At 41.6% G+C, this 13,063-nt stretch overlaps 1 protein-coding gene across 1 annotated transcript in view; it reads left to right on the forward strand.

Annotated features, from left to right (window-relative positions):
- rem2 (RAS (RAD and GEM)-like GTP binding 2) overlaps positions 1–3,066 on the forward strand; it is a 30,505-nt gene extending 27,439 nt beyond the window's left edge. The window contains exon 5 of the mRNA XM_028593484.1: positions 1,442–3,066. Within this exon, the coding sequence (XP_028449285.1) occupies positions 1,442–1,764 (323 nt within the window). The 3' untranslated portion in view covers positions 1,765–3,066. The remainder of the gene's footprint in view (positions 1–1,441) is intronic.
- The last annotated feature ends 9,997 nt before the right edge of the window (positions 3,067–13,063 follow it).

Below are 13,063 nucleotides of genomic sequence, written 5' to 3' on the forward strand. Positions count from 1 at the left end.
ACGTTTAGTCACCTGTCCTTATCCTGCTGTGGATGGGGGCATCAGCTAGCCTAAATGTATTTTAGCCACCTACAAAAAGGCCCACCTAAAAATATATCAGTTTAAGTGTACGCTACATTTAGTATATTTTGACTGCTTTACCTTGCCGTCATACAGCCCTTTCCGACGGGGAGCTGAAGCCGTTATCTATGCTCTCTTCAAAGCCACCAGACTCCTTTGGCAGTAGTATCCATTGTATGAAATCCCAATAAAAGATTTCCCCCTTTATGACTATTTCTCTTTCACCGTGATGGCTATCAGTCAAGATTTCAAAAGCATTCTAAACAGAGAGGAGTGTCCCTTCCCCACACAGTGAGAGATGCTGTAGATTGTTAGCCTGGCTTCGCCCTCCTACGTACTTCTGCTCAATTTCATTTTCCTTCAGTACTCCGTCTGGGTGTGCGGTATATTCTTGGGTTTTCTCCGGCCAAATTTTTGGCAGTCCAATCAGCGAACAGAGGGAGTGGCTGAGAACGATGACGTTGAGGACGCGCGCTAGAAAGATGCGAGCGAAGCCATTCGATCCGTTGCAGCAACGCTGCCGAATATCCAGAAGTTAAAGCCCGAGCAAGAACAATATTTGCGGAGTTGTGTTGGTGGCCATGATGTTGTGGCCCTCCTCCACCACGGGGTTCGGGAAAAGTTAGATTTTCCAGCTTGCTTCCGTCAGTGGTGAAGGAGTTGGCTAAGGCTAACACTAGCGATGCTAATGCTAAATATAAGCCGATAGTTGTCGGTCTCCCCTCTTGTTGCACATGCGCATGACATACGTCACAACCAAACGTTAGCGATTGGTTATGGCAGATCCAGAGTGGCTCTGGGCAGATCCAATAGTTTTTTGGGGGCATTTTTAGGCCTTGATGAAGACAGATGAAGACATGAAAGGGGGGAGAGAGGGGGAATGACATGCAGCAAAGGGCCGCAGGTCAGAGTCGAAGGAGTAAACCCTCTATATATGTGCGCCTGCTCTACCAACTGAGCTAAACCGGCCACAGATGCAATAGTTTTAAACTTCAACAGAATACCCGCATTCAAGGAAGTTAACACCTGTCAATGGAGAGTGGCCAGACTCTCTGTACAAATTAAATGTACCAGAGTCTGGTAGGACCAGGCTAGTAGATTGTCTCCATTTGTCACAATTTGGGGCAACAGATGTAACACTAAAGACTCTAATAGAGTCTCCCAAAGACCCGTGAGTGAGCTGTTAATCCAGAGGTATTGTGGCGGTGACACACATCACACAGCAGCTGGGTTATTAACAGATTGTGGATGGTTTGGATTCATGATCCAATGGCCTTAAATTTCAAACTGCTGCCTCTCATTGCCATTTGCAGCTGCCAGTTTGTGAAGCCTCAATTATATGAAATGTGCGCCACACAAACATGTTCCCCTCTCTCACCAGAGGCCCAATCCAGTGCCATGATGTTCGACTGCCTCTACATGGAGCTCTCAGCCTCCCTGGACCACGGTACCAACGAGCTGTTGGAGGCCGCAGTTCGGACTGCGAGGGGCGACTGCGTGGGCCCCGGGTGGACCGACGGCGAGCCCGGGGCGGGCCGCAGGGAGAGCCTGACCAGCCGGGCCAAGCGCTTCCTGTCAGGGCTGGTATCGTATGGTCGAGAGCGGGACCGCGATCGGGGACGCTACAGGGAGATGAGCCGCCACCGGGGCAGCAAGATCCTCCGCCAGAAGTCTCGCTCCTGCCACGACCTCAGTGCACTGTGATACACACGCATACACACTCCCACATATGTACACACACACACACACACACACACACACACACACACACACCAGATTAAATGACGTGGAGGAGAACAAGAGGGTAAAATGGAAGATAGTAGGGAGGAGCAGATGAGCATTGGCAGATTAAGGTCAGAAAAGGAGAGAAGGGAGAGAAAGAAAGAGAAAAAGTTGGATAGCCTAGATAGAGCCGAAATCAGCCTGGGTCGCAGCACTGAACCTTTATCTTCTACCTATCAGTGAAACCAACTTTGAAAGAGAAAGAGGCCAGGTTGGAGAGAACAACAGATAAACAGATAATGAAGCGAGCTTGATTTGCTGCTCCAGTCTGGGTGAATCAGCGAGCACTTATTACCTGATTAGACGAAGAGAGAGAAAATTTGTAACAGTGGAGAGAGTCACATCAAGATGCTGATTGGACACTAACTGTGGCGAAACGGGAGGGGGGTCACAAATAAACACACACCCAAGTAGCACCCACTGATTATGTAGAGACTGATAGCGATCTAATGTATATCTATTGTGAACCCTGTTTTATAGCATGCCGAGTAGACAATCTAAGACATGACCCTGTAGGATTTACAGTTCCATGACACTGGATTGACGGTACCTCAGTAGCCAATAGCTAATGCACAATCCAGCTAGTGTCTCTAGCAATGCCATCTCAAAGGCAAGACCCTTTATTTATATGGAAAAAAAAATGCTTCTAGTGTGAGCATTTTGTAGCCACACTCTTCACAGTGCATCCACCTTTGTGTCCTGTACTGATTTTGAAGTGTTTGATGATACCACCAATGGCATACGTTCATCTGTGATTTTTATACAAGGCTAAAAACATCAGCGCCCAAGCCATATTTCCGCTGAATGCCTCATGAGCGATCAGCACAAAGAACCCTTTACCGAAGGATGTGGAGTGAAAGTAAAAAGGTCAAAGTGGCTATGAGGAACTAGACGTGCAGACTGAACTTTTCTTCAATAGACGCTGAGTCACAGAACACAGGGATGTTCTTGAAGCACAGGAGGACAAACAAGAGAAAACCTAATCTACCTTTGATGTTTTTCATTTTTTTCTCTTTTTACCCGCTGGCATTATTATGTATGTTGAGACTGAATACTGTGGGGGGCTGACCACAAAGGTGACCCAAAAGAGAACGTTCTGGAAACGTTTGGATATCTCATCAAGCGTGGCAGCATCACTGACACAAGCTCACTTGTTTGTCACAGTATACTAAGCACTCTCGTCTTTCCAGTGAGAATAAATTCATTTTTGTTTGACATCCTGAACGAGTGTCTTGTTCTTTTTTTTTATAACAACGTTATGAAATTAATGTCTCATTACACCCGTGACTAGGTTGATGGATGGCGTGACAGGTCATCAGATGACTCACAGGTTCTCTAGGAACTGTGACATGGTCTCTCAGGACAGTTGTTCCATTTAGGACAGTGCAGCAAAAAGATGCAACGTCAGCATTTTGTGGCTGTAAAAAAAAAAAAAATCACAGGTTGAAAATAAATTGTATCATGGGAGAATATGAACCAAGACAAAGCCATATATAAACGGTCCTGGTTTCAAGATACAGAACAGAACAAGTGCATTTTGGATGATATGTCAAGTTCCCAGCTTAAAGATGAGAATGTAAAAACCCAAAAAGGTGTCTCCAGCAGCAGATTCTTAACTATGGCAGTGGTTCCCTACTTTGTAGGTGACGTTGCCCTGGAATTATTTTTATGTAATTTTTAACCTTCTTAGGTCTAAGCCATTTTTCCAATGTTTGTGTCACCTGGTTTCCTTGTGTAATAATGCTTGTATAACCTCAACCCCGTACGATGCACAATCAAGTTACCTGGGCAATCATATGCTGCAGAGATGTTCTCCCAAGTCTTGGTAATCAGGGGAAACAGAAAAACACTAAAATCCATAGTCCATAAGCTCCATAACCCCCCCCACACACACACACACACACACACACACACACACACACACACACACACACACACACACACACACACACACACTTCATACAAGGCCCATACAAGGTTAGGATTATCTATTGGCTTATCGAGCTGCGTTTCTCCTGACATCACTTCATGTCAATAAAAAAGTCACATAGGCCTAAAATATGTAAAAAAAAAAAAAAAACTCCTTACTAGGCTACAATATTATATATTATTTTGGCTCATTTGTTTCATGTTTGGAATATATAGCAAAGCAACACAGGAGGGAAAGTGGCAGCATCTAGCATCAAGCATCTAGCTACACGCGCGTAAAACGCCAAAGAAGAACAGTCAGAAAAACAGCCTCTGATTGGTCAACACGGTCCGCTGCCGCTGAATCAGGAAATCAAGATGGACGGGCCTAATAAACAATACATTTTCATACGACACTAGCTGGAAGCGATGCGGAGATATCGAAGAATATGTCAAGTGATTTATGGATTCATCATTATGGATTTATTGTACAAAGACACTGTAGTTCCAGGTTGGATGAAGAAACTTCTAAAAGGCCCGCTATGGCGTGGAAGACCTCGGTGAAACGGCGCATTTCTCTTCTAATGAAAAAAGTAAGTCTCTAACATTATTGATCTTTATTATTGATATGAGTTATCTGGAGATATTATGAATATGAAACGTGTAATTTATTGTCGCATACGACAGCGTCGACCCCAAATGCGGTGCCTTCCAACGATGGAAAAAAAAAACTTCTTTTGTTTACCTCCATTGTAAAAAAAATAAATAAAAAAGATAACTACAAATACTACAAAACTTGGGCAAGTATAAGCAAATGTATCTATGACTAAATATGTTTATTTGCAATATGGGTGAACTGAGCATATAACATAATATATCTAGCAACTATACCGGCAAATAACAAACAAAAGAGAACTTGGAGCACTTTCTAAAGCTAAATGGAAACAAGTATAGTAGTCTTATATGAAATTTTTTTTAGTGGATAGTATAGTATGAGGTAAAACTGGATCTAGTTTTACCTCAAAAAATGGCCATATATAGTTCCCTGCAGTCTAGTTTAAAAAGAAAAAAAACTTTTTTTCTACTCACAAGTCTGTGGACTATCTTGAGTATTTTGTAGTTGCATTCTATCAAAAGTCAAAGCCTAATAGCAACGGATTTAATTAAGTGGGAGCAATGGATAGAACTAGTCACAAAGGGGCTAATGAATGAATGAATGACACTAGCAATACGCTATCATTTAGCTGTCTAGAGCACAATCACTACTGTCTAAGCTTAAATTGTAGATCCGTTTTGCTATCAGTCTTTGTCAGTACCAGCCCCGATTAAAAGCTGTTCTGATGATGACGTTTTGCATGAACGGTGGCTCTGAGTGGTCAAAGGCTTTGACGGATCATGCCTAAAAAAAATAAAAATAAAAAATCTTGAACCTGTTCTTAGCCTGGTTGACACCAGACCCTTCTCACTTGTAATTGAGAGTGACTTGCAGAGCAAATCTCAAATTTGCCAGAAGTTCGTCAGGGTTTTCCCAGGCTAACTTAACCTGACATAGTTTCTGTTGATTTCTGTACGAATCAACAGTCTGTGAAAAACAACACTTTAGATTATTAACATGGTGTGTAATATGTGAGCATTGAGCACCACAACTAATGACTTACAAGGAATTGGGATTTGACCATATATATTAATATTAACAGTCTATGGATTTGACTAAATTCACCTATACTTGATTAGCCTATTCCTTTTTAACCAGTGGTGGAGTATGTAAGTACATTTACTCAAGTAATGTACTTAAGTACAAATTTGAGGTACTTTACTTGAGTCTTTTTATTTTTTCATGCCCCTTTCTACTTCTACTCCACTACATTTTGGAGAGAAATATTGTTTTTATTCCACTATTAATCTGACAGCTTTAATTACTTTACAATAGGAGACACAGGAGACTGTCTACAGCAAACAAATAATTAAGCAGTGGCTGTTACCGGGCAGAGTATAGTTTAGTTTATTTGTTTCACAGAACATAAACTACAAATTACATTGAAGAAATACGAAAACACTTGTGAGGGTGAGGTAGAAACATGTAACAGCTTACATAAAAACCACAACCAAAGGGCATGGGGTGGAGGTAGCTCAGTCAGTAAGGAGTTGGGTTAGGTCCCCATATGGACCAAAGTATGGTGGTCCCAGTTCACCTCCTGGGCACTGCCAAGGTGTTCTTGAGCAAGGCACTGAACCCCCAATGATTATGTCGTCCGGTGACTTTCCCGCGCAGAAGCTCAAGTGAAGATAATGACCTCTTCTGAAGAGTCATCGTGTTTTTTTAATCCTCTGTGTCCTCCTTGGCTACTAGCAACTGTGTGGAGGAGGGGTGGGGGCGCGTGCGCAATCACGGAAGGCTTGTATCATGTTGACACACCAACAGTGTTGTTGTTGTCGTACTTTAGAATTCGTCATGGGGGAGACAGACTCTACGCACTATAGCTTTAAGTGTTAGTGCAGACGTTTCATAAAAAATGTAATGAAGAGAAATACATGTTTCAAAAACAAAGTTAATTACATGGATGATTTCTGGATCGACAGCCATAAAAAAACAATAGTTGTCCACCTTAGGTTAACATGGTGTGTAATAATATATGTTAGCATTGAGTACCACAGCTAATGACCTACTAGGATTTCGGGTTTGATTTCTCACTACTAAACGGGCAGGCTGAGTGCACCAATACTTGATTAGACTATTCTTTTAACACAGTGCACCAAAGAAGCATTTTAGTTCAGTGGCTGGAGTCGGCAAAATATAATGGCACAAATAACTATGAAAACATCTCTGTCAGCCTCCCATCTCTCTGCTCCACCCTAGTTTCGGCAGGTGTAGAGAAGCGCCTCACAGTAAAAAGCAAGAACACGGCTCCCTACAGCCAATCGCATGAGATCACATCAGATAGCTGTGGTTTTGAGCTTTTGATGCTGTAAGTAAGTAAGTAAGTATCTGAAGTAGATAAATGGGACGACTCTTGAGAGGAAGGCTAACTGGCATAGAGACAGAGGGGTTGACGAGAGGGAGTCAGAGAGAGAGAGAGGGAGAGAGAGAGAGAGAGAGAGAGAGAGAGAGAGAGAGAGAGAGAGAGAGAGAGAGAGAGAGAGAGAGAGAGAGAGAGAGAGAGAGAGAGAGATTGGGTTGGAGAAATCCTTTGAGGAGTAATGGTTGCTTGGAGACTGTTGTCAAGGAGACGATGAGTCCTAGAGTCCTTTGGCATCTCAAATGTCCTATATTTATGTTGATTTTCAGAAAGAAGAGTTTTTTTATTTATCTTATTTTTTTACTTTTCCCCCCAGCAGGTGAATGAGACAGATGGCGATAAGCACAATGAAAAAGATGAACTCTTGAAACGGAGACAGGCTGGGTTTTATACAATATGTCTCGCAGACCAGAAAATGACACATTAAGGCTTTTATCAGCCTTAAACAGGTCAAATAACTGTCAGATAATGGCATACATTTGACAGCTGCACAGACGCCCGCAGGAAATGGAGAGGGAAACGAGGACAATATGATAAAATGTATTTTTGTGACACCCTATCAGTCTCTCAAATCGTGACAGAAATCCTCCCTCTCTCTGTTTTTCTTTCTGGCGCTGACTCATTCTGTGGGCATTCACGGGCAAAAGAATACTTCTCGAGAGCAGGGAAGACAGAGGGAGCTTAAAAGACGAAAAACCACCTACTGTGTGCCAGTGAAAGCCTGTCGAACTTACTGCTCACTTTGCACCGAATAAAGACTATTTTCAGCGAGCGCTGTGCACAAATAATGAGATGCATATTTTCCTGAGGCGTGGGTGTAGGCATGTCACTTAGGAGGTAATATTGGAAGTGGTCTGTGTAGTGTATCTGGGGATAGACTGGGGCATGTGGAGGCTACAGTGATGGCCAGATATTGAGTGGCATTAGAGGACGCATTGCTGAATTCCCAGGGAATCCATGTGATTAGTTTTTTTTAAGAAGCTATGGCTCATTGTACCCCAAAGGTCATTGTTCCTCTTCTTTGTCTCCCAAGTGCACAGAGCTGATTATACATGCACAGACCTATAATAACCAAACAACAAAAGGGAGCGAGAATGAACTAGACCAGTATCACTTGAATACAACGCTCAGAGTAAAGCACATGTACTGTAATTAAAACTGTTTTGGTCAAAGCAAGAAGCCCAGAGTAAAAGATAAGGCCAAGTGGTTCTAATAGCAGGTTGAAGACGAAGGCACAAATCGACCTCAGTATGGGCTGAATGCCTCATGCAATGCTCACTTCTCCAGTAATGTGGATTAATAGCAGGCCAAAAGGGGAGAGAAAACCATGTGTTCTGCAAAATAAAACTATAACTAGATGCCATCACAAGATTAGTATTGATTTTGACATTAGCTCACATGGATGTAATGCGGAATGTAATGCTCTCTGCTGCTACCGGCAGTAAGACGAGTGCTTAGGGACATCTACAAATTACAACACCGAAACAAAAATATTTAATTTAATGATTAAATAAGGTAGTGTCCAAACGTACCTCAATTATAACTTGTCTCCTACTAGTTGTACTACAGCACTTACTTTTAAAAAATAAGTTAAATTAATAAATATTTTTGTTGTATCTCTTTTCGGTGTTGTAATTTGTAGACGTCCCTAAGCACTCGTCTTACTGAAGGTAGCAGCAGAGAGCAGAAGCCAGCAGGCAAGTGTTATTTAAATAAACTCCTGGTGTACTTACAAACTTTCCAATCCATCGTTTTATGAGTACATGACCTATTTGTTCTACTGTAGAAGTTTGGTATTATTTTGGGCATTATTAGTGGGGTAACTTACGAAATACACAGTTGGATCCATTAGCGCCTGCACTAAGCTATTCAGCTGATCACGCTAACTCCGTCCAATGTTAGTAGCCTCGTGAGATCGTCCTGATCTCGCGAGCTCCAGCTTTCCACTCGCAGATCAGTCTGGCATCTTCAGATAGAGATAAATTTGAACGACCGGGCCAATCAGCGTTGGTTTTGAGGTGGGTTAGGTGGTGATAAACAGATGGTTTATCCAATCAGCTAACCAGTATTTTCAGACAGCGGTAGCCCTAATTCTGTTAGCCGCTCGCTAATGCTTTTTTTCTCTTGGATCCTTCCTTTGGAATATGGACAGGGAACCTGAAATGGTGCCTTTTATTCCTAAATTCTCATTACACAAACGGCAAATATCCTTTACCGACATGTTGCTTGCTTGCTGAGCTAACGAGCTATGCTTTGCCTGCAGCAGCAGGGGCGGGCTTGTGGATGTATTTTCATACGCTTCGTGAATCTGATTGATTGATTTGGTCCGTCTATCACCAACATAGGCGATAGACAGATGGTTCATCCAATCAGCTAACCAGTATTTCTACCCTTTCCCAAAAATTCTCCAACGGAAAGTTCCCAGATGGATATGCTGAGCAAATGCGAAGCAATCCATCTGGCGGAGTCAGGTTACAATGTTAGACCCAGGTGAAAAAAAGCTTCTGGGGGGTTGTTTGGCTTGAGGTCATGGTGCAAAGGACCCTAGGGTGAAATTACTCCGAACCATCACTTTAATGGGTTTCTTGCAGAGAGTTAGATGAGAAGTGAGATGAGAGTTGATACCAACGCAAGAATCAATCTTCTCATCTAACTTTTTTCTTTAAATCCGAGGTATCACAATAATGATCACACAGACCTTTTAGTCACATTAGCTAGGAACATACTGTAGTACATGCAGATTACGTCGTTGGTCCTTAGTCGCTAATAGCTTATTAAGACAGAACTATTATTCAGTTTGTTTTTTTTCCAAATTATACCCCTTCCTCGTGCCCTGGTAGCAAATGTTTAGTGCCCTTCTACCAGTCCAGAGGTTGAAACCACTGCTTTAAATTATGTAAAAAATGAATGTTTTCATTTCTAACACCTGCATTTACAATCATTTAAATAAGACTAAAAGTATACCCAATCATTGGTCTCTAGCGGTTTGATGTTTTACCCAATGCAAAAATGTTTGTTGGAAATAAATATCATACTGTTGATTTTTTTTCTACTGGTAGAGGATAAAAATGTAAAGTTTGTCCTGAATATGTTGCATACAAAGGTCATGGGTTTAGTAAAATCAAAATAAAAGTATGAAAAAAAACTAGTAAAACAAAACTCCAAACCACAGAGATTTAGTTACAAGCTAAAAGTAGGCTACTGAGATGTGAAAGCATCAAGATATTTAAATATGAGCTTTTTCTGTAGTCACCTGCACAACCACACATTTCAAATCAATTAGTCCGGTGTAAGACCCAGATTGGTTTGAGAACAGACTGTCAGGGGTTGGTCCTGCTACCAAGCAATCTCATGGGACGGTGCTGCTATCTCCTAGTCTCGCATTGCCAGACTTTCCTCCACAGCCCTGCGGAGGAGGGTCTGGCTAGTCCATACAGCATTCTGTGATGGGAGAAAAATGTGCTCTGGTTTATTGCCATTTCTTTAAAGGGGTGATAGAATGATTATATAGGGTATTTTACACTGTTCCTTAAGGTCTCCTAATGGGGTATGTAACATTGGTTGGGCTAAAAATTGCCCGAATGCTATTTTATTAGGCCCTTAAAAATTGCCCAAATGCTATTTTATTAGGTCCTTAACTACCCTGTGGCTATATTTGGAATAAGAGCTTTTCTTCCAAATATGGTATGCTCATGAATATTCAGAATGAGCTACGTGCTGATTGGTTTGAGCAAACTACATAGAAACACATGGGAGACTCGACAGCAGGTCTCACTGCAAAGTTATACATTGTTTGTTGGGCTATTACGTTATTAAATTCACTTCTGAGACTTTTTTAAGCGAGAAATCAACTATATAAAGCTCAAATATGGGACGTTTTACGAAAATTGATGGCTTATTGCAAATTTGGTAAGACTGTGTGTCGGAGTTCAGCTGCCGGTGCTGCCTGTGTTGCTGCCTCACTGCCCGGCCTGCAGCTCCCCTCTTCCTGCTAGCTAAATGGCCCGTGTGTGAGAGTGATAGCGCGGTCAGCTTGTTACACCAGCAATCTCTTACCACAGTTCCAGTTACTCTATGCTGACTGTCCCTTTATGCTAGCTATGTGTAGCTACAAATCACGGATAGTTAGCTTAATTTTCGGCATAAATAAAGTATATTTACAGTTTGAATTTCATCACGCCACTTATACAACATCTCCCTAAATGTTTTATAAAGCTAACAACGGTGTCCGATTTCAAGTTAATGACTTTTTGTGAACAGTGGGGGTTTCGTTAGCTATGACTGTCCCTTCAATCCTAGCTATGTGTAGCTAGCTACAAATCATGGATAGTTAGCTTCATTTTCAGCGTAATTTGTTTATATTTACAGTTTGAATTTCATCACGCCACTTATACAACATCTCCCTAAATGTCTTATAAAGCTAACAACGGTGTCCGATTTCAAGTTAATGAATTTTTGTGAACAGTGGGGGTTTCGTTAGCTATGACTGTCCCTCCAATCCTAGCTATGTGTAGCTAGCTACAAATCACGGATAGTTAGCTTCATTTTCAGCATAATTTGTTTATATTTACAGTTTGAATTTCGTCACGCCACTTATACAACATCTCCCTAAATGTCTTGTAAAGCTAAAACGGTGCCCGATTTCAAGTTAATGAATATTTGTGAATTTCAGAGGAATTCTAAGAGGAGCTAGCTCTCATTGATAGAGCTACATCCAGCCGCAGGCTCTATCAATGAGACTCAGGGACAAGCGGCGTTTATTTCCCCAATAGTTTGTTTAAATAACTCAACACATTATAATTACACACATTAAAAGATTAACTGGAACCTGTGGTAACAGATTGCTGGCGTAACAAGCTCGCTGACCGCACTTTCACTCACATACACCGGGCATTTAGCTAGCAGGAAGAGGGGAGCTGCAGGCCCTGGAGCTCTGTCAGAGCACCGGCGTTTAGTAGTCCATTATCCAAAAACCGGTGACTTTGCGCGGATATGGAGTGCTGTGGGCTGCCAGTCGTGATGGAGCTCCAAGTACCTCACAGCAGGCCGGGGTGTGTGAAGGAAGGCAGGTCGGGCGGCGAGGCAGTAACACAGGCAGCAATGCCGCTGAACTCCGACACATAGTCGGACAAAATTTGCAATTAGCCATCCATTTTCGTAAAACGGCCCATATTTTAGCTTTACATTGTTGATTTCTCACATAAATAAGTTTCAGTAGTGAATTTTGTAATGGAATAGCTGAGATCTGCGCGACCTAGATTTGTAAGACTACCTGATCTCAGGTCAGTTGTGTAGCCTATGTAAATGTTGGGGCATGACCGTTCTCTTAATACACCCATGGGCTGACAAAGGTTCCGGTTTTTGGGAGGTTGACGTCAACTTCCAGCTTTGTTGGGATTCACCCGTTTTCAGCGGCAGTTTCAAAATATGAGATTTTCATAGTAAAGGGGTGTCAATGGGACTTTGAGCTTCTATGTATGTCCTATTTACCCACCGAACTGTCGTTATTCAACTATGACAGGGTAAAATCGGTTTTGCATTCTATCACCCCTTTAAACCATTCACAATCGTCATGTGCCGGACGGAGCCCCAAGTGCCTTTTGCAAAATAGCCTCTTGTTTCGGTGGAACATGCGTACGTTCAAAGGTTGTTTTAGTCTATCTAATAACAATCTAATAACAATCATATAAGTAATGCATAACTAGTAATAACTCATGATGATTTAATGCATTCATTAATGCATTTAGTAGGCCATCATGTATCATGCATTCCTGATGCTCACTGTTAAGAAATGATCAAGTCACTATGAGTGTGTATGGCATTAGTTGCATAAGTTAAAATGAATGTAATTTTAAAGCCTAATGGATAATTACGTAATGAGTGTTTTGGGTGAATTCACAGTTTTTCGTACATTCATTTATATTCCATTTACAACATCTAGCAGAGGCCATTGACGGATCAGGGGAAAAATGTGTAATACCACATTAATAATTTACATTGTAATGAAGTGAGAAAGAAAACCTGGATATTAAGGAAAAATCTGATTTGTGACTTAAAGCGTCAAAGTTAATGAGTTAATGAGTTAATGTTCTGCTTTCAGAGAGTAACTATGAGTTAATAACTCTCATAACACTCATTAATTGATGATCCATTAAGTGTTAATTAATCACATAAACTCGTAGTGAGCAACAGGAATTAACGATACGTCCTGCAGTAATTCATGCCTTAAATCACCAAATCCACACCTCGTGAGATTGATAATGTTGTCAGACACTTTGCATAAGAATCTGAGCCTG

Source organism: Perca flavescens, chromosome 12 (genome assembly GCF_004354835.1).
Source record: "Perca flavescens isolate YP-PL-M2 chromosome 12, PFLA_1.0, whole genome shotgun sequence".
NCBI lineage: Eukaryota > Metazoa > Chordata > Actinopteri > Perciformes > Percidae > Perca > Perca flavescens.